Here is a 20,949-nt window from a genome sequence, read left to right on the forward strand (position 1 = left end):
GTGAAATGAGATTCAATTTCACTCCAAAAAACAGAATGGGATGTATTTGAATTTGAGAGGCCGAACACAAAAGGCACTCTTGACAGTGCCTTAGCAGTGTGTAAGTGGACAGCATGTAACCCAGTAAGTGTGTGAATTAACTTCACCTTCCCCTTTCAGATGGCATCGAGTGGCCATCAGTGTGCACCAGCAGACCATCACCCTCATTCTGGACTGTAAAAAGAAGGCCACCCAGAAGCTGCTCCGAAGCCCTCACCCCATCATCGATACCAAGGGAATTGTAGTATTTGGAACTAGAATACTTGATGAAGAAGTCTTTGAGGTAGGCATTATACTTTCACTCCTAATCTACACGTTTTAATGGCATTCTTCTAATATTGCACTGCTTAGGACTGTCTGTATGTTAAGTAATCTTACCAGATGCACACTTGTTTTCCACTCGACTGTGTCCATTTGGTATCTGTGTGTGAATTGATTGATTGGTATTTGGCATCTCCCGTTCTACGCTATTTCCAAGGCTACTAAGTAAGGAGGCCCAAAACAATCCTTTTTGTGGACAATTCTCAGGCCAACTTGATTTAAAATCCTTAAGAGATTAAGAGATTCTCCATTCCAACTTCAGTACAGACACACATGTGGCTGTGGTATAAATGATGGCCAATCCCCAATCCCAAAGTCTGCGTGTCATGGCACACAGAATGGGGATCGTGGTAGTGTCCACATCCTCAATAGTAGTGTAGTGTAGTGTCACATCCCCCGACATCTCACAAATCAAATTTAATTTAACACATTTTCCACATCTTCCACACAAAAAAACACAATGTCCCTGAAGTCTGTTCTGTTTACAACTGTACCACATTTTTTTTGCATGTTCAACTCTGGATCTGTTGTTGCCGTTTAGAAGTTTCGCCTCTCTCTTGTGGCTGCTCTGCAGTTAAAACCCAGTCCAACTTAAACGTTATATTTCTGTTCATGGTTTCATGTCTGAATTATTTTTCTCAATTTGGCTGCAACATTTTTGTTTACAGAGGTTTTTAACAAGTGGTGACAGGTTTTCATTATAGGAACGGGGGCTTCACTTCTTCCTACCGCTTCTCTTCATGTGTATAAATGCTTCGTGGCGGGAGCTGAAAGATGAATGTTTAATGTGACTAGTGACAGGAAGCCTTTTGGGGGTTTCTAATACCCACAGATACCTGATGTGCATCATGACGTCAAACACTTTTTGCTTCTACCTAGTGTGACGAATCAGAGTTAGTTCGTATAGCGCCTTAAACAAGCTTTTGTGTGGACATTTGTGGCTCTTAAACATGACGCTTGTGAGGGACACACACACACACAAACACACCAAAGCGCACACAGAGGGAGCACAAGGCACAAGGAATAGTGTTGTCTTTGTCCCGTCGGAGTTGTGCTTGTTTAAAGGGGGATTAGTCTGTGACGCTGAGGCCCTCAATAATAATTAGTAACAGAGGCTGACTGATGTGACTGATGCTGAGCCAGCTGACCTTTAACCTCACTGCTGCTCAGCGAGAGCAGACAAAAAGAATGAAATATGACATCACTCCACCCTCCACAATCCCCAAAGTTGGTCTGGCCAAGCCATAGGGGAGATGGACATATGATCAGTCAAAACCATTAATCACAGTATGTACTGTACTGTATATGTATGTCATTATATACACAACAGGGTTAGATGTGGTTCATGAGTGAACCACTGTTTTATGTTGCACGGATCGTGTTCACATTCAATTGAAATTGTTGACTAGAGCTATTTAATGAGGCATGAATACAGAAGTGTTTGGTGTGTGTGTATGTGTGTTACAGCTAGCCTAAGCCTAATGGCCACTCGTAAATTCCTCCAGTTGCCAACAGCATGACTGCATTTATCCGGCACAGTTGTACTACTGCTGTAATTTCATTACTGCCCGTTGCACACTCGTCATGAGATCGAATTGATACAGGAACAATTTAAATCCTACCCAGCAATCAGAGCAGCAGTATAACAGTCCACTGGTTACCGTGGGACCAGACAGATATTTCGTGTGAGATGTTTAAAAGCCCTCCTGCTGTGCGTCCGCCAGCCGGGAGACGGGACAGGCTCCAGTGCGTGCAGAAAATGGAAAATATGCCACATAGTTTCCAAATTATGCTCAGGCTGCGCTCCTTTCCTCCTCTTACTCCCTTCTCCCCTCTGTAGTTTAGTCTGATCCTGTGTTGACTTTAGCCAGAGTCAGTTACCACCAAGAGAGCATGAAAGTTGAGCATGAAAACACCCACAAAATACATGTTTTCCTTTAGAGTCCCAATGCATCATACGGATGACCGCTGAGAAAGAATTTCCCTTTACAAAAAGAGAGAAAATCAATGTTTTTGGATTAAATAGATTAAAAATCATAAAATCAAAACATATATTTGCATAAAGAGACTTGAGGATGTACATATAATCTTTAGATTTACACTGAATGGTGTAGAGGAGCCTGGGCCTTTTCTCTACACACAGCAGTCAGTAGGCACGTTGTACTCACTGTATGCAGAGGTGGTTTGTGGTTTGGTTTCTGACATGGTTATTGTGGTCACAGAAAGCGTCTACCCTCTATAAGTACTATCATGTTACTTTCTTTTCTTTGTAGCTTGTTTAAGAGTACTGTAACGCGTGCCAGTAAAGACTGTGAAGGTAACGATTATATAAGAAGACGGGTATTTTACTTGGCAATCAATGCTCATCCGTTTTAAAGGAAATAGTAATTACTCCTTGGTAATGACTGTAATGTAAACATTCAAATCAGTCATTAAGAACCAGTATCTTTAATGACTTTTAGTGATGTTGTTTTTCTTCATGCCTGTAGGGTTATGGATGTTGAAAGCATGTGTAGTTTAATCTCTGTTCAGAATTTAGGGCCTGCAAGACATAGTCTGTCTGCAGAGTGTGTTCCTTGCTTTCCGTGTTCACTGTTGTTTTCCCGAGAGTGTGCCAAGAAAAAACAGAGATAATTTAATGCCCATCCCTCGGCCCTAAGTAGCGTCGAGTGAAATAAATGGCTGCTGTTGATTTGAGGGGAACACAAACAGGACAGATGGACCACTTGGCCTCACTCAGAGGGGACCCCAGGGGACCTCGAGTGAATCGAAGTGGCCGAGGTGGAGCTGCGCGAACACAGCAGTTGTTGTCCGGCCTCCATTGTTGCAGTCCAAGCAGAGCGAAAGTCCGGTATGAATGCGGGCGATCATATAGTGCAGTTTTTTTGTCACAGAGAGACATCAATTCAGCGTATTGGAGAGTTGAGCAGACTAGCCTATAGATCAGAAGAACAAGATGTTCAGGATTGAGAGGAGTGGGGGAGCTGCAGCGGTAGGATCGGGTAGCGGAGCCAAAACCTTTGGGTCACACTCTGGAAAGAATGAGGAGCTCTCTTCCCGCTGATGTCAGTCTTGGAACAGCAACCATACCACATGACATCATCCAGAGGTTTCCTTGGTATCCGCTGATAGGCTGTCCCAGACTGATGGTCTGAACAAGGGGGAGGGAGGGTGGGTGGGTGGTGGAAGAAGTGCATGTGGGGATAAGTTGGGGAGGATAGGTAGGAAAGCGTGATGTGCTTCAGAAGAGGAGGATTGGGGTAAAGATGTAATGAAATAAAGGATCAGAGATGGAATGAGTGGGGGAGTTTAAGGCAAATATGATAAGAGTGGGAGGGGACAACCGCATCAGTTGGGAGGCCTTTAATAGGGCTGGGATGAAGTGAGTTGTGTGGCTCACGTGGTGCAACCAGAGCCAGGAAAAAGTAGTAAAAAAACGCACTCGATGCGTTAGTATCTTTGCGCTAGTAGCTTTAGTATTGTAATGGCACGACGAGTTGTACACATCCTGTTTCCTCATCTTTACCCCATGACTTATCTTCAGTTTTCCTGACATTAACTCGGCGCCCCTTATTTACAGTTCACATGTATTCATGTGCGGAGGCTCTCCTGATTTACATCGTGACGGTTTTACAGATTTGACACCACTTGATGTTCCGAATTCAGAATCCTATTTAAGCCCATTTTGGCCCGGTGCCTGAGGTAGTAGTACAATTGGTTAGACGGATGTTTCCAGCTCTGATTAGGCTTCTGTTTTATTACTTGTGATTAGCTACACTCAGTAGCTCTAGTAACGCTTTTGAATCAGTGTACCTTGCCTCTTTGATTTTTTGTCATAAAAAACAGTTTGATGGATGGTTAACAGATGGATATTGGTTTCTCTTATGGAGCTCCATTAGAGGAGACCTGGAAATGTTATGCCCTGCTTGGGTCTTCATGAATTTCAAACAATTCCACTGTTAACTTTAGCTCCGTTTCATGCTGGCAACTTTTAGCCCTGTGTTTAGTCGATTTTAAGGGGATAACCCAGCAAACTCGGTGCTAACCCTGCTCTGGAGTAGGGCCAGCAAGCCCTGGGCTAAAATCGGGGCTAGCCCACTTTGGAATGTGCCAGGATTGTGCCAGCGTGAAAGCTTTCTAACAGCTCCCTTAGCCCGTGGCTAAGGACAGTGTGAAAAGCCTAATCATAACTTACTTGAAGATAGTGTAGTGTATTTTTCTGCAGTGTCGAGTGCAAATGTGTGTGTTTTTAAGGGTCGAACAATTTTCCTACTAAAAAAACAATCATGTCAGTGGAGAAGCTGGGAACTGCAATCTGTCCCAGCTGGATTTAGACATACAGTAATCCAGATGTTATTATCCAAATGATAATGGATAGTTTCAAAGATTCAAGTAGAGAATTTGTAGTGTAAATATTAAGTGTATATCACTTTGTAAAACTGTAGCCATAATGACACTTCTGAATGGTATGCTGTGGGGTAGTTTTGGAGTCAACTCTATCCCGGCTTAAAACATCCAAAAAACTTTTCCAAAGCATACAAAATGAAATCCCTATGCGTGTACATTGCTGTGCTCACGTTTGTATGCATTATCTTGTCCAAGGTATAAGTCATGCTTCACTGTCAGAACACACTACCTCCATACGTTTCAGTCTGCGGAATAGGACGTAGACTTCAGTAGCCCCAGGGAAGATGGAGTTTCCACCATGATAATTAAGAGAATTTCCCTAACTCATGTCAGATGTTTGTCTTTCGCCCCCTCTGTTATTCCTTTACTGTGTCAGCAAGCCCTGAAGTGTACCCTCAGCACTTTTATGCAGATTTCAGCAAATGGCCAAGCCAAACAGTCAGAATCTACGTCTGTTATATGAGGCCAGCCCGCTCTGGTTTCCACCACCCCAAATGAACAGGAAATGTGAATATGGCTGCCCGTAGTCCTCAGAGACGTGGATTTAGAATCTTATACAGAAGGGAGTGGGATGGGGGCTGAGACGCTGAGGATTGAAATGATGGAGAGGCCCAGATGGGATCCAAAAAAACAGGATATGGGGCACGGAGGTGAGGGATTGGTTAAGGTGCTGTGCGGTGGAGAAGTGGGGTGGCAGACGGGCCTGTTGCTCTTGGCAGCTGCTCTGAGTTTTGGGATTGAGCTACAGTCTGGAGGGGAAAGGGTATGTGGGTGAAAACGTACCTCATGTCTGGTAAAGTTCTGTAAATTTGTTGGAGTGGAAGTTCTCTGAAGGCATATGCGTGTTTTGAAACATGCATGCATGTACTTAAACGCATCATACAGCTAGTTTGTTTATGTGTCCATGTGCATTTTCGTGTGTGTGTGTGTGTGTGTGTGTCCAATCCATGCTGATTAATGGCCTCTGTGCGGCGGGCTGACCTCTGCGATGTTTTATTTGGTTTTCGTGGTCAGATTTGAGTATGGCCAGGCGCTGGGACTGCGAGTGTGCCGGTGTGGGCTGGCAGAGGGACCAAGGCCTGGCTCAGAGCTCAGGGGTGACTGTGTAAATATGTTGTGAAAGTAGCTCGCCTTAAAATGCTGCCAGAGCTCGGACCTCCCAGAGTCTTATCCTGCCCTGTGGGGCCCTCCTGCCCAATTTTTCTTTACTGACATATAATCCAGAAAAATGACGAAAACCTAGACTCTTTTCATAGTAAGTTCTGTACCTCCTGTTGTGCCGGAGCCATTGACCGGTGTCCCCGAGGATATGGAGAAATAATGAGCATTGATTTGTGCTGTCTATTTTGTGCTATGCTGCTCTAAGCATCAGCAGGGGGTCGCCTGACATCACTTTACTCTAATCAAATTAAGCCTTTTTAGGCTCCCCCTCACCTTATGCTTAAAGTATGTATGTGTATAAGAAAGAGAGGAGGAGAGCTTATTTGCATGCACTTAATTTTGTTACGTTTTAGCCGCTCGTGTCGCAATAATTTACCCCACTCATTAGCTGTCCATTGTGTCGTGATGTTTTGGAAACCGCACCAATATTGATTTCCGTCCCATGCAATCATATCTTTTAATTCAGAAGATGGATCACAATGAACTCGATCATGATCATGCATGATTGTGGGTCAGGTTCAGATGGAGACAAATGTTTGGCTTAATGCTCACGAGAGCACTCTCCTGCCCTCACCTGGACAAGACCAGAACATCCAGCACGGATTCATGTGTGTGGGCCGAACTGGGTGAGGTCTGGGAATGAAAGCCAAAAAGTTGATGTGACATTTGAGTAAATAACATACAGAAAGAGGAATAGATTGACGCTTTTTAGTGTTATTGATCGGTCTTTGTTCCGCTTCTGTAATCTTGGAAAAACTGCAGCTCGCTTCTCGATTGGTGCGCGTGTTTTGTGTGTGCATGCGAGTGTCTTCAACAGTTTCTTTAGGACAAAGTATGTGAAGTGAGATCGACTGTTGCTCACAACAGCCGCAGGCAATGGCTTTTCCACCAGAGCATTGGCCCGGAGAAGAGTCATATTTCAGCTGAGTCCAGGGAGATGCTGACAGCAGCAACCCTGTTATTGTCTGAAATTTCTGCCCTAAGCACCACTCTGATGTGCCACATGATGCTCCAGAGTGAAAAACGTTGCTGTCCCCTCTCAAATATGAAAGCTGATTGCATGTCTTTTATGGTTCCCCCAGGGGTTTGGGTGTGATTGTATAATTCCAGGTTTTTTTTCTTCCTGTGGTGTGCTCTGTTTGTCGGTGTGGAATTGCCGGTTTTTCCGTGCATTAATCATTTGACGTATATTTCGGTCTGCCTTCATGTCACATATCGGCATCCGTTGATGTGACTTGAAGTGAGCAATGAGTTATAATGTCCTGCTCTTTTTCAAGTGTTGGGTTTAACTAAGCGCCGTTATCAAATTCGTTATCGAATCCCTGACTCTGCACATACAGTTGTTGCAGTGCGGTTTCCTGTCGTCAAAATATAGAGAAGTAGCCCCCATATACAGTAATGAAGTAAATATCTCTTGCTTAAATGAGTTGCTGGACTGACTTTACCATTCAGCGGCAGAATACTAAATGAGAAACTTGGTATTAGCATACAGCTGGAGAGCAGCATAGGAATATTGACTGCTTTCCTACATCTATTAAACAGCAGCTTATATAAAGTTTGGCACCAGAATCTGTGGAGCGACGTGTGGGGAAAAGAGCAGCTCCGGTTCGAAGAAAGGAAATCACAACCAGTGATTAAGTGGGTCCAGACGTTGACAATAGTTTTACTGTGAAGGTGTGCGGGTTCATGGGAACTTACGTACTGTATGTTCTGTAAAAATGAATTGGGCCCTTTTTTCATGTCAATCCATTTGCTACTCAGGGAGAGCACTACAAAGCCTTCCAAAAGATCTGTATTATGTTTTCTTAGAGTTTCTGTCTTTATGTCATCAGGGATATATAATAGATAGTTTGTAATAGAAAGTTTGCGTCACAAACAGGCTGATAAACGTCTGCATTTGCAAGGCAGGGGTTGTCTAATGATGGGATGCTATGGAGCTGCATTATGGGAACTGTAGGATGCTGAGTAGTCAGAGCTTCACCCACACTAAGAACTACAAGTGAGGCTATCTCTGAGATGGCTGCTTTGCTTTTTGGCCATTCTTTTTTACTTTGGCCAAGTGAACAACATGTTTCTTAGCCTATTCATCTGCATTTGGTTTTGTGCAGTTCTCAGTACCTAACCTCCCTTTTTATAGCCCAAAACTTAACAGAATAAAACTTCAGACGGCTGGAACTGTTCGTGCTGAATGGTCCAAAATGAATAAGCACAGCTTAACTCAGGTCCACATTCCCCATCCAGCTTCTTTTCATCCCTTTCTTCTCTCTCATACGCCTTTGGCTATAGAGTTAGCACAATCAAAAGCAGCCATCAGCTTTTCCAGCCTCAATAAGATCCTTACAACAGCACACTTTTCTCTCGAGGCATGCAGACGCCTCTTTCTTTCTCTGTGTACATGTCACACCACATCATTAAAAACATTCTGCCACGGTGCTCTCTGCGCTGCGAGAATGTTCTCATTAAATGCTTAGGTGTATGATTGATTATCTCATTCTGGTACAATTAGGATCAAACCATTTGTGGTCAGGATGTGCCCTGACAAATCTTTGACCGCTTTGCAAGATGGAGAAAAATTGGTGTGGAAGAAATGAAAAAGGAAAGCAGTAGAATGGCAGATGAATAGGAAAGCAGTTGCAATGCTCCAGACTGCAGGGCTGTTTTGTTGTACAGAGGGCTTATTCCTTATTGAATGTGACCTCATTTCAAACACTGAATTCCCATCATCCCCTTTCAGCGCAGCTGTTGCACACAGTCTTGCCAGGATAAGGGAGAAACAGAAACTGATACCAAGTAAAGGCTCCTTACAGAACCCGACTTTGGACAAAAGGGTCAGAGGCTCAGAGGTAGCCATTTGAAAGTTTCCTGGGAGCTCCCGAGTTCATAGCTGGGAAGAGTTGTGTAATGGCCACTCCAGTCTTTCTGCCTTGGAGGAAGTTTTGGGATTTGTTTTCTCGTATCCACCATAAACCCCGCTGATGGCATGAGCCGTGGACGGAGCAAGAAACATCATCTCGCGTAGTCTTTTGCAAGAGTTATTAAAAGACCGGAGACGGGGGAGTGGGACCGGTGCTCCTCTGTGAACTGTCACTGGTTAGACCACAAATGCATCCATCCTGGGAGAAATTCAGCTGGAAAGATATGTTAAGGGGTTTCACATTTTCTGCAATTGGACATAATTAAAAACATTTCATCCTCTGTGGCGGTCCGTTCCCATAGTTGCATCACTTCACTCTCATACCCCCCCCCCCCCGAAAAAAAGACATTTGTTTCATTTGTTTTCAGCCGTTGTATTTGATTGATGTTGAATGACATCACTGCATTTGATTAGGACATGTTTGGATAGATGCAATACAGTGTTCCGCTGCCATATATGCATGCTGTTCAGAAACATGTGGCAAACACACACACACCCAGCTCCCTATGTAGCCCAGGGATCCTTCTGAGCCTTTTTCACTTTTCCCTCTTGTTCTCTCTTGCTCTTTTTCTATCAATCTCTGTTCCTTCCTCTTCCTCTCTTCCTTTAAATCTCTCACTTATGTTACTGTTCCACTCCACTTCACCTCAACATAATTGTAATACGCACACACTCCTTTCAGTCAAATGGCTCCGCAGCTGCAGGTCTGCTCATGTTCACCATGTCACATTGATCCATTCATCTTACACAATCAGCTCAAAGGTGAAATGTCCTCAGTTCTGGGGCATGGTTTGTGTTTCGATCTATCTATCTATCATCTTGTTGAATACTCACTTTGTGTGTGTGAGCCTGTGGTTGTGTGTGTTTGTTTGTGTCATCGTCCGCAGCGACATGCAGTCAGTTGTTCCATGTTCTCGTGTAGCTCCGCTCTGTTTGCTGTAAGCTTTTTGTCTCACACTCTGGTGCTCAACTCTGATGCAAAACAACACTGTTGGACCCCGGACAAAGTTCTTCATCATTCTGTCAGCCTTAGATTCCCCTGACTTGACCTAGTTTCAGGACTGCCTGTTCTGCATGTGATAATAACGCACGCAGATGTTCTCCCTCATCTCCATTTGTTTGTATGCCTTAATTTTCCCCCATGGGGCACAGAGTGTGAGACCGACGTCTCTGTCGCTGCCGATTGTTTGCTTGTTTATTGTCATGCATGACTTGTGTAGCTGTGTCCAGGGGGGTCTCATGACTTCTTGTTTCTTGTGGTTTCCAGGGAGACATCCAGCAGCTAATGATTGTAGCAGACCATCGTGCTGCCTATGACTACTGTGAGCACTACAGCCCCGATTGTGAAGTGCCTGTGCCCGACCAGCCTCAGAACCAGGACCCCAACACGGATGAATATGTGAGTAACAAGACCTTTCTTTAAAATTATGTTCCTTGAAACTTAGAGCTCACAATGCGGCTTTGCAAACACAAGACCATTACATTGCCCATAACTAGAGTAATTCTGGTGGATTTTTGCATACAGGACATTGTAGAAACCAGCAAGAGTGTTCTCATGGCTGACCTTACTCAAGGAAGTTCATTTCCCTTAATCCATAATTGCCTGTAATGCTCAAATCAGAACTCGGTTGGATCCTGTGCTGAAAAGAGCCTCTTGGCTTATACAAGAAAACTGCACTCTGCCAGAGGAAAGTGCTGACTGGGAAGAACAGGGTTATCAGGCTATGCAGTTAGTTAATAATGTTCAGGAATGATGTGGTGCCTGCCTAAGCCTGCATCCCTGCACCACGCCATTTTCTGCACTGAATACCAGCACACTGCATGCTGAATAAAGGTGTGTCAGAGAAGTGTTAAAATAGGGAACAGGAAGTCAAGTTTTCCTTGCCCCGGGGCCTGTCAGTATGCCTGCAAAGTACACAAAAACTTGACCTGTTTTTTTTTTTGCTAAAGATGTGTGACAGATTAATTAGGGAAGCACTGGAAAAAGTAATTTGTCATTCAGTCGTAACAAGTTGCAACAGGGGGATGCAGCATGAGGTTTCCCCGAGTAGAAGGCATTCCTGCGTGCTGCTGATCGATGGCCAGTCTGTCGCATATATATCAGCCGGACCCAGCGGCAAACGGAGCAGTGGATCATGTTTGAAAATCATGTTTTTTTTAAATTGATAGTTATTTTTTCTCTCTCAGTCACACTCCTGCTCAATGTGAGTGTCATGTTTCTCTCCTTCAGAACACAGAGGACAGCTACTATTATGAATACCCTTACTATGAGGACGTGGATGGCAAGCCTTTGGAAGCAAAATCTGATACTGAGACAGCCACAGAAGAAGTCAAGGTAGTCTACCAATAAGTGTTTTGCCACAAATATACGTCGTGTAGTAATGCAAATACAATCATACAAATGCGCCAAAGTAAACCATATATTGTCTGTGCCTTACAGGGGACAGATGGAGACCGAGTGGTCACCACAGTGGAGGAGGTTTTGAGGGGTTCTGGTGCCATCGGCGGCAAAATATTGACCAGCTCATCCTCTGACACATCCTCTGGCACATCCTCCAGCTCATCCAGCAGCTCCTCGGCGAGCTCTTCAGGTACCGCCACTGGTGGAGGAGACGCCTACGGAGGGGAGACCAGTCCTTACGACGGCTATGAAGGCTACGGTAACTACGACGGCTACTACGAAGAGTCCACGGCGTCACCCGACGGGGACACCTCTCGACGTGTCGCCAGCACCGACATTGGCGCCGGGGGCGAGCTGGATCTGGGTGCAGGCGGAAAGATTGACTCGGGCACAGGGACTGGAATCGAGAGAAAGGTCATCACCAGTGGAGGAGGATCTTCGATAACCATCACCGCCAATAACACATCAGTACGTTGACGTTAATTACACTGACATCCTCACTTAATTGTTGTTTGTTTTGGACCGGTAGGTCTAACAGGTGTATTGATGAACTGTTAGAAACATTTGAAGTCCTGTTCTTTACTTAGCTACACACTCTGTGCAAGTCCTGCCTGTAATTATGTGTTGGAGACATAAGCAGGGGCTTCTTTGGGCTCATCCTCGTGTTATAATCTACCAATCCACACGGGGGAAGCAAAGCCAATGGATGAAGAGATAAATACTTTTAGAAAAATCTCCAACATTGAGGTTTTTGGACACGATAGAATGATAAGTGTACAAAGATTGTGGCCAGTCGGGTGAAACATTTAAAGACGTCACCTTGGGCTTTAGGAATTTGAGAAACAGCATTTCTCTGTATTTTCTGACATTTTGCAGAGCAAACTATTTCAATTATAATGTGCAGATGTATCTATTATAAAAATAATCCTCAGTTGCAACTCTAGTCCGCTTAGTGTACGTTTTAACAGCTCCGCAATGCAAAGTAATATTTTTTTCTTGTATGTTATTTGTTTACACAGGAAGTTACCACCATCAGTTGCGTCTAACTGAAACCAGCAGTTAACACTTAATTGACTGTGATTGTGTTTTTATAGGGAGGAAGCTCCTACGATGACTACGGCAATGAATACGATTATGACTTGGAGGGCAAATCTACCACTGGTTTGGGCGGTGGCAGCAGCAGCAGTACAGTCAACGTCGGAGGCGGCGGCAGCAGCAGTTCAGTTCATGCCAGTGGTGGAGGCGGCGGCGGCAGCAGCAGTTCAGTTCATGCCAGTGGTGGAGGCGGCGGCGGCAGCAGCAGTTCAGTTCATGCCAGTGGTGGAGGCGGCGGCAGCAGCAGCAGTTCAGTTCATGCCAGTGGTGGAGGTGGCGGCAGCAGCAGTTCAGTTCATGTCAGTGGTGGAGGCGACGGCAGCAGTACAGTCCACCTTGGAGGTGGAGGCGACGGCAGCAGTTCAGTTCACGTCAGTGGTGGTGGAGGAGGCAGCAGCAGTACAGTCCACCTTGGAGGTGGAGGTAGCAGCAGCAGTTCTACCATCGCCATCGGGGACGGCTCTGTGTCCGTAGGAGGATCTTCCACCACTAGAGGGGGATCGGCCAGCGCTGGCACCGGAGCAGGGGGATCCATCGCCACCGGAACGGGCCTGGGCGTGGAAGGCGAGGGCGACGACTTGGATATGGAGCATGGGTTCAAGGAGGAGCCCCTCACTGAATATGACGGACTAGATGTCTATGGGGACTATGGGGACCTGGACCTGGAATACGAAGACAAAAAGCTGCCTGCTAAGACCGATCAGTATTTTGATCAGGTGAAAAATAATGGCAGGACATACTGGCAAAAGACATGATCTATAAGATGAGGATGTCATGATGATGGTGTTGAAGAGGAGGGTTGGCTGATTATGTCTGTGTGTTTGGTGTGCAGGTCGACGGAGCTCGTGGCGAGAAGGGACAGAAGGGAGAGCCTGCTGTTATTGAGCCTGTGAGTATCACTATTTGAACAACATACTTCAGCAACAGATGTAGGCCGCGTGCTCTTGCGTGCACACGGGTGTGTGCGTGGATGTTTATATTACATACAGTACATATGTATGATCCACATCCAAACACAATCAACCTCTCACTTCTGAATGACAATCCTATGGCCTAAAACATCAGGGCCCTTTCTCACAGTGTTCTTAAGCAAGGCCTCGCTCCTTCTGGTCATCAGACCCAACAGCTAAACATTTGGAGAACGGACATGCAGGGATTGTCATCTCTAAACACAGTGTGGGTAGTGTGTAAACATGGGGAGATGGAGGGAGGGAAGGGATAGAAGAAGAACAAAAGGGAGCAAGAAATCCTTTTCAAGCCTCTCTGCCAAAAAACTTTAAACTTAAAGCTTATTTTAAACACAAGCAGGGTAAATACATCCAACCTTTATTCAGATACTCACACAGTATTTACAGGTGACGACAACTCCTTTGATTTCTTTGTATAGGCACATACAGACACAGACGGAATTTATATCTCTCACACAGCTACAGCTGTTTCGCTTCAAACAAATGTCACTGAACTCCACTAAGTATACATCGCTCTGTGACTGAGTATCTTCATGTTTATATGTGTGAGAGCAGAGAGGAGTGTGTGTCTTAAGTCCACTTCCCTAGATGACCGCTTGTGTATGTGTGAGTGTAAGCATGTTCGTGGACCACATTTGTGTACACATCACCACCCAGCATGACGTTTCCTCTTGTAAACACGCAAAAAGCGGGTTATCACACAAAAAAACACGAACACACACACACACACACACACACACTTTTTCCCCCCCAAGGTCTAGCAGCTCTTCCCATCACGCACACACTGCAGGCGAGACACGGGCATAACCTGAGGACTGTCAAAGATCAATTGAGCTCAAAACGTTGAGCGAGTACAGCTTGGGGTTTGATGGAAAACAGCACAAACTTCAAATGAGTTATGATAATGTGTGGGTTTCTGTCCTCATACCAAAAAAAAGTTTAAATGTTACCACAAGAGCAACCAAACAAAAAATATCTCTGGGGCCCAAAGAGCTGCAGCGATGCATCTGTGAGTCGTCCACACCGAACCGAGATGGCTCTTTAGCTGTGGGGATAGATGGCAGAAATACCCTTCAATGACTTTGTTGAATAAATGTCGAAGCACAGAAGCATGTATAAACCTTTTGTCTTTTTGTCTTTTTATCGCATTCATGAGCAAATATTTTATCCGACAGTGTAAATTAATAATTATCACTTTAATTTCATTCGTAATCTCCTTGGCTTGTCCAGGTAGGAGAGCACCTCGGGGCGTCTTTGCCTTTCTGGCTCTGCATTCACTCACCCTGCTTTCCTCCATAGATTAATTGATTAATGCTAAATTAACAAGGACTTTGAGATGTGGAAAGTTGATAGGCAGGTGTGTCGGGACATGTACTCATGTACACTTAGCTCCTTTAACCAAAGCCTTGTGCTAATGAACAAAGAATATGCCTGCGGGTGCGTCTGCACGCTGAGAGATCGTTGCGCACAGATATGTGCGGCCATGATATAGACTCTTGTGGTAACTGATGATATCTGTGCTTGTGTGTTTCAGGGAATGTTAGTGGAGGGTCCGCCTGGGCCTGAAGGGCCAACAGTAAGTCTCTCCTTCTTTATTCCCTTATTCTGTATAGTCTCTGTTCTATGTATAAAAGCTGATAACGGTTTACCCAGTCTTCTAGTCCGTGCATGCTACGTCCTGTGGATAAGAACAAAAAAAAAGTTTTCGTGCTTTGCTGTGAAAATCCCCCCCGGCTGCCTGATTTGTAATGCAAAGGGAGCGGCCAAAACTGTTCCCCCGAAGAGATATGGACTTGCCCAGATGTTGAAGAACTTAATTATTTATCGAGGACGATTCTTTCAGACACCGTTGCTCTTGACACCCTGCCGATGGAGTCCCACAGAGGCCAGCCATTCAAGCGTTGAGCTATAGACAAAGAAAGAGCGCCTCGCTCTGGATTTACTACTCAACAAGCTGTCCCATATTGCCTCATGCATTCCTTTCTCCCATGTGTGACCACTTTGAAAGATAAAGGCGAGGACTTTTAGTCGAGCAAATATGACTGTTTCTTTGTGATGCATTATGCGTTTATGATGTGTGTGTAAAATGAGATCTTTTGCTTAACTTAGGGTCTCCCCGGACCCCCAGGTTCTTCTGGCCCACCAGGCAGTTCTGGAGATTCTGGAGAGAGGGTGTGTTTAAAACTGTACATGTCACACAGATATTCAAAGCTCTTGGAATACAGAAACTAACCACATTTCTGTCCCCGTGTGTGTGTGTGTGCTCGTGTTTGTGTTATTTTCCATGGAAGGGTCCTCCGGGTCGTTCTGGTCTTCCTGGTGCCGATGGTCTGCCAGGAAGCCCTGGAACTGTGCTGATGCTGCCTGTAAGTACAATTATCATGTTTTCACGTTTACCGACACTTAAAGCTCGAAAACGTTTTCCATGTGGCTTTACATCCATGTTCAGCCTTGTTTAAAGCCAAGTATGATGCATCCTTCCCTGTGTTATCAATAACTGACATGTGGTTCACAGTGTAGTGGAATGAAGGGGGTTTCCTTTGAAACCATTTTTGATATGTAAATATGTGCTTTTGCAGCCCCTTGTGGTATGTTCAGTAACTTGGAGAGCCTCCTTCTCTATCACTTGTAGTGCTCACTCAAATCTGCATATGTAAGGGCTTTCTCTCCCGACATAGTTTTAACTAGTGCCACATTCTTTCGCCAACATTTGAGATGTCCTACCACGTGTCCTTCCAGGAAGTCGTCTAGCTGTAGACAGGAAGCAAAGCAGTGCAGTTCTCTCTGTAGCTTCAGCTGCATCTAATGGCTTTCAACCATTGCAGTTACACAGCCATGCTATCGGCTTCCTGCGCTGTCTACCTTTCTGACTTTTCTTCCCCTTGTACTTGCAAGATGTCTGATACAGCTGCTGCTGGATCTGATTAGTTGTACAGATGTGAGGTTGTGGTTTTCGGGGGTCCACATGAGCTGTCTGGGTGAGCCCATGAGGCAAGCTCCGTCTGGACAGGAACCCAAGTCGTTCTGGTGTATCCACTGGCAGAAAGCGCAGCTTGAAATCTGATCCCTGAGCTCCTGGGCTAATGGGAAACATGCATTGTTGTTTCGCCCTCCTCTCACCAGACGACTCTATGGCCCAGTGTTAAAAATTGTGGCTTTAAACAGGGTTAAATTGCGTTTTCTAACACGATGTCTTTGCTTAAATGGTTCAGTGACTAGAGATGCATCTTCTCTTTATTCTCTGTTCTCTGCCATAAGTCAGAAAAAAATGATGTAGTTCCCATCGCGGTGCTTTTCTCTTCCCCTCGCCTCCCTTGTCGACAATTTGATGTCGCGGAACATTTTGTTCAAGGTTCGATGATGCACAGGAATGTCGGTAAAGAATTGCATATTGGAGAAGGAAAGAAGAGAAAGAGAGAATCGAAGACACACCAAAAGGCTCTCACAGATTGGCAGGAAGGAAACAAAAAAAAAACAAATAGCGGCATGTATTTGATTGTGACTTAAGATAGAAAAGGGAAGGGCCAATATTTAATCAAACTCAGCAAATTGAGTCAGAAGAAGGAAATGTGAGATTTACACAATGCTTGTGAAAAGTTCTGGATGTATGTGGTTTATTGTGGGTGAGCTGCAGCGGCTCTGACTCATCCCTGATGTTCTGAATCAACGGTTTGTATTCTTGGTAACAACGTTTCTGTGATGGTGAAATCCTGCAGAGTATTTCACTGTTGTGTTGCTCCGCGTCTGTAAACCAACGGGGACAGTCAGCCTCTCGAGGACTGTGCTCTGTCATCCAAGCCGGGATGCTTGGCCCGAACAAACCTGCGTTGCGCCACAGTCCTGGATATCCACCTATGGTGCAATGCTGGCATATCACCACCAGATGCCAGTAGAATTCGAAGCTCAAGGCAACGTCTGATGGTGCAGGTTTGACAGCTAGAGGCAGATGCTTCGCTCAACATCTGCTGCAGAGTTTCATGATGGGAATGCCGTATTAAAAAAATATTTAAGACATTGTTGGGAATAGATTCAAATGAAATATTCATGTTGCTGCAATGGCCATTTCACATTTTTCTCAGCTATTACTTTTGCCAGTGCCTCCTGTGTGCTGGTATCACCTTTGCTGCAGCGATAGTGTCACCAATCTGTGATTCCCTCCACAGTTCAGATTCAGCGCTGGAGGCGACTCTGGCCAGAAGGGACCTGCTGTGTCAGCACAGGAGTCCCAGATGCAAGCCATCATGCAGCAGGCTAGGGTAACAGTTCACACATAGACAGACTGCAGCAGTCAATATTATAGAAATGCACGTTGTTTTTTTCTCCATTTACCAAATTTGCTTCTCCTGTTAAAATAAGTCTAACTAGTTCTTATTGTGTTGTAAATACTTTTATTTGACTTGTTTTGCCATAATTGCATGAATACATTTATTTTTGACATGCGTCTCTTTGTATCTATACACATCATTACTCTATTATCGTCATTCATTTTCTTTATTTCATCGTCACATTTTATTACCCCGCCGTTGCTCACAAGCATGCATAATTCATGTACAATTTCACACACAGAACACATGAACACACACAAATACACTTACAGCACACACACACACGCAAATGGATTTACATCCATGTTATATTTAATCATACATCAGCTACATGTACAGCAGCCTTCAATGTTATACATTCTTCTATATACATACATATATATATATATATATATATATATTGTTTCCTCTTATTGCTTATTCTTTCCCTCCTGTGTTCAGCTGGCTATGCGCGGATCTACAGGTCCAATGGGTTTGACTGGCAGATCCGGCCCTCTGGTATGTATTTCAAAGCACCTTACGACAGACACAGACTAAATATCAATAGAAATATTGTGTAAAAAAAATAATCAACAGTTATAATACAAACAGTTTGTAGCTGAGTTGAAGACTTGTATTAAAGCTTTTATTTTCTTTCCTCTCAGGGTCCTCCCGGTGGATCAGGACTGAAGGGAGAGTCTGGAGATCCAGGCCCTCAGGTAGGAGATTTAAAAAAAAAAAATATATATATATATATATATATATATTTCTGAAAAACAGAAACAACTAAGTCAAAGCAAACCCCATCTGAAAATGTGTAGTATTGGATTAGTTCAAACTCATTATTTTTGCAACCCTTTAGTATCAAAGTGGTATGCAGTGTTTCTTGTTTTAGTATGTTTAAAGCAAAGTGTGTTTAAAAAAAGTTGAGTTTTAATCGAAGTGTTTTCGTTTCAGGGACCACGTGGACCTTTGGGTACCTTTGGACCCTCCGGAAAGCCTGGCAGAAGGGTAAGTGTAACACAAACTGAGTCGAGAACAGCAAAGACATATAAACATTTGGTCGTGCTTTAGATTTAAAAGCCAGGAATATTCTAGCCTTCATAGTATATTCACAAGGCCGTGTGTTAACAGTCATGTTATGTAACTGTGTTCATTTTTACAGGGTCGTTCTGGAGCCGACGGTGCCAGGGGCATGCCGGGACAGTCTGGAACCAAGGTACCTTGCCCACCACATTCATAAGGCATTTCAATGCACCGTGCTTCGTAATACCAGTTTAAAAGCCTGTTTTTGAAGCTTGTACAAGAGTTATGCAGCCTGATTGTTCTTTGCTCTTCAGGGAGACAGAGGGTTTGATGGACTGTCCGGACTTCCCGGTGAGAAAGGACACAGAGTAAGTTCTTTTGTGGTGCCGTGAGAAGTGTGTTTTTGTACGTGCGTGTATTGTTTTGACGCGTGCCACTGTTTAATCTAAATGTTTTGTTGTTATAGGGTGAATCTGGCCCGTCTGGACCTCCTGGTGGTCCTGGAGAGGACGGAGAAAGGGTAACAGAAAAATCACAATTTCACGCCTCCCTTTTTCTATTTTCATTTCAAAGAAGCAGCATGTCTATGCTTGTGTCTGATGTTCCTCCCCCCTTAGTCGTTATTGTTATGCTGCAGGAAGTCAGATATATTACGTCTTCCTCTTACCAAAGTCACCTTCTTTTGTCGGCCCCAGAATTTTGACTTACCACTCCACTTAATATTTATCTTTTGTATTTGCACACCTTTATCTGCCTCTAATCTCCCTCACCATCCTCATTATCCACAGCTGATGCAACCTGATCCCCTCTTTCCCCGGCTTTTTCTCCGTGCCTTCCCATTATCTCTTTCATAACACACGCACATATTTTCTGTCTGTTCCTCACTCTGACCCGTTATCTCTCTCTTTCCCAGGGAGATGATGGAGAGATCGGGCCCCGGGGACTTCCTGGTGAACCAGTGAGTGATCCCACGTATTACCATTCGATCTTACACCGAGAGATTCTGAGTTTTGAGTTCGATAGAGCTGAGAGGGCCGGCTCTCATCGTGTCATTGTGTTGCCGAACAATCAAGGGATCTGATATATCATCTGCATACTGCAGCCGCTGTTCATATTCACATAAATTGAGGTTTTTCTCAGCGTTATATTGCTGGAAAGTGAATGTTGATGAGGCTTTGCTGGTGTTTCATCTGTACAAGAGGAGCTTTGGAGGTGAGAAATGCAGGCAGCTCACATCAAGCTTGTTATAATAGCCTCCCACTCACTCAGGCAGGATATTCCCCACGGAGGAGAAAGACAGGGAAAGAGAAACCAACAGAAAGCGCTTGATAGCTGCTGTTGTGACTTATTTTGTCCACCAGGGTGTGCTACATTGGTTTGCATTCACAATGACATGACAGCAGGTCTCGTTAGGTAACTGTAGCTATGAGGCAAAGCACAGAAATGCAAAGCAATGTTTGACAGGCACAGCTGTGGGGAATTAATGTGTAGTAAAGAGAGAGAGAAGAAAGAAGGGTTTTCAGCTTTCCATCACAATCTGACTTGGTAGAATATCCTCAAGGACATTTGGGGCGTCAGGTTGTTTCCAGAAGTATCATTTTAATACCTGAGTGTTTAATAATTCATCAAGCCTTTCACAAGTATGATATCCTTCTCAATCTCATTTCCCTCCTGTTTTTTTTTTCCTCCCTAGGGGCCCCGTGGTTTGCTGGGTCCAAAAGGACCTCAGGGACCTTCAGGACCCCCTGTGAGTCCCCGTACCCTCCTCTCACCTTTTCATATCCATGCTGGTTCATTAGATTTACTGTTTAGTGAGCAGAATCATATTTTTTTATTTTACCATCTCATAAAACAACAGGAAACAACACCCACAGGGAAATCTAACTCAATATATTTCAGACAGCATACACAAAGAGTAGCATACGTTATTGAGTTAAACTTCAGCGTTTCAGACAAATGTCGACAGCAAAGCTAAAACTGAATGTAAATACTGTTTCAACTGATTTAATTTAACGTGGACAGTGCGCATCAATCAAGTGGCTTATTTTGCACTGATGTCCCTGTGCAGGAAGTAGAGATATCACATACAATAAATCATACCCTCAAAAAAAACGCAAAGAAAGCTAAAAGTGTCGCCGAAATACTATACCCTTTTCAGTGTATTACAGATGTGCTGGCCGTCCTTTATATGTGCTAAACATGTGTTCATCTCCAATGCTGTAGGGCGTTACTGGAACAGATGGCCACTCTGGACCCAAAGGAAACATAGTAAGTGAAGCTGGAATTGATTCAAATGTTTCGTATTATTCCCCA

At 44.4% G+C, this 20,949-nt stretch overlaps 1 protein-coding gene across 2 annotated transcripts in view; it reads left to right on the forward strand.

Moving 5' to 3' along the window:
- col5a1 (procollagen, type V, alpha 1) overlaps nucleotides 1-20,949 on the forward strand; it is a 65,217-nt gene that overhangs the window by 20,368 nt on the left and 23,900 nt on the right. Inside the window, exons 4-24 of one of the 2 annotated variants that reach the window (XM_076098180.1) lie at nucleotides 160-322; nucleotides 10,110-10,241; nucleotides 11,073-11,180; nucleotides 11,283-11,711; nucleotides 12,338-12,404; nucleotides 12,486-12,626; nucleotides 12,729-13,054; nucleotides 13,171-13,227; nucleotides 14,841-14,882; nucleotides 15,416-15,478; nucleotides 15,598-15,672; nucleotides 17,470-17,562; nucleotides 18,073-18,129; nucleotides 18,276-18,329; nucleotides 18,568-18,621; nucleotides 18,776-18,829; nucleotides 18,951-19,004; nucleotides 19,103-19,156; nucleotides 19,550-19,594; nucleotides 20,330-20,383; nucleotides 20,860-20,904. In XM_076098180.1, the coding sequence (XP_075954295.1) occupies nucleotides 160-322; nucleotides 10,110-10,241; nucleotides 11,073-11,180; nucleotides 11,283-11,711; nucleotides 12,338-12,404; nucleotides 12,486-12,626; nucleotides 12,729-13,054; nucleotides 13,171-13,227; nucleotides 14,841-14,882; nucleotides 15,416-15,478; nucleotides 15,598-15,672; nucleotides 17,470-17,562; nucleotides 18,073-18,129; nucleotides 18,276-18,329; nucleotides 18,568-18,621; nucleotides 18,776-18,829; nucleotides 18,951-19,004; nucleotides 19,103-19,156; nucleotides 19,550-19,594; nucleotides 20,330-20,383; nucleotides 20,860-20,904 (2,167 nt within the window). Of the gene's footprint in view, nucleotides 1-159; nucleotides 323-10,109; nucleotides 10,242-11,072; nucleotides 11,181-11,282; nucleotides 11,712-12,337; nucleotides 12,462-12,485; nucleotides 13,055-13,170; nucleotides 13,228-14,840; nucleotides 14,883-15,415; nucleotides 15,479-15,597; nucleotides 15,673-17,469; nucleotides 17,563-18,072; nucleotides 18,130-18,275; nucleotides 18,330-18,567; nucleotides 18,622-18,775; nucleotides 18,830-18,950; nucleotides 19,005-19,102; nucleotides 19,157-19,549; nucleotides 19,595-20,329; nucleotides 20,384-20,859; nucleotides 20,905-20,949 lie in introns of both variants that reach the window. The other variant, XM_076098099.1, reaches the window with a different exon arrangement.

This window comes from Anarhichas minor, unplaced genomic scaffold (assembly GCF_050575085.1).
Source record: "Anarhichas minor isolate MPS153535 unplaced genomic scaffold, ASM5057508v1 ptg000002l, whole genome shotgun sequence".
Lineage (NCBI taxonomy): Eukaryota > Metazoa > Chordata > Actinopteri > Perciformes > Anarhichadidae > Anarhichas > Anarhichas minor.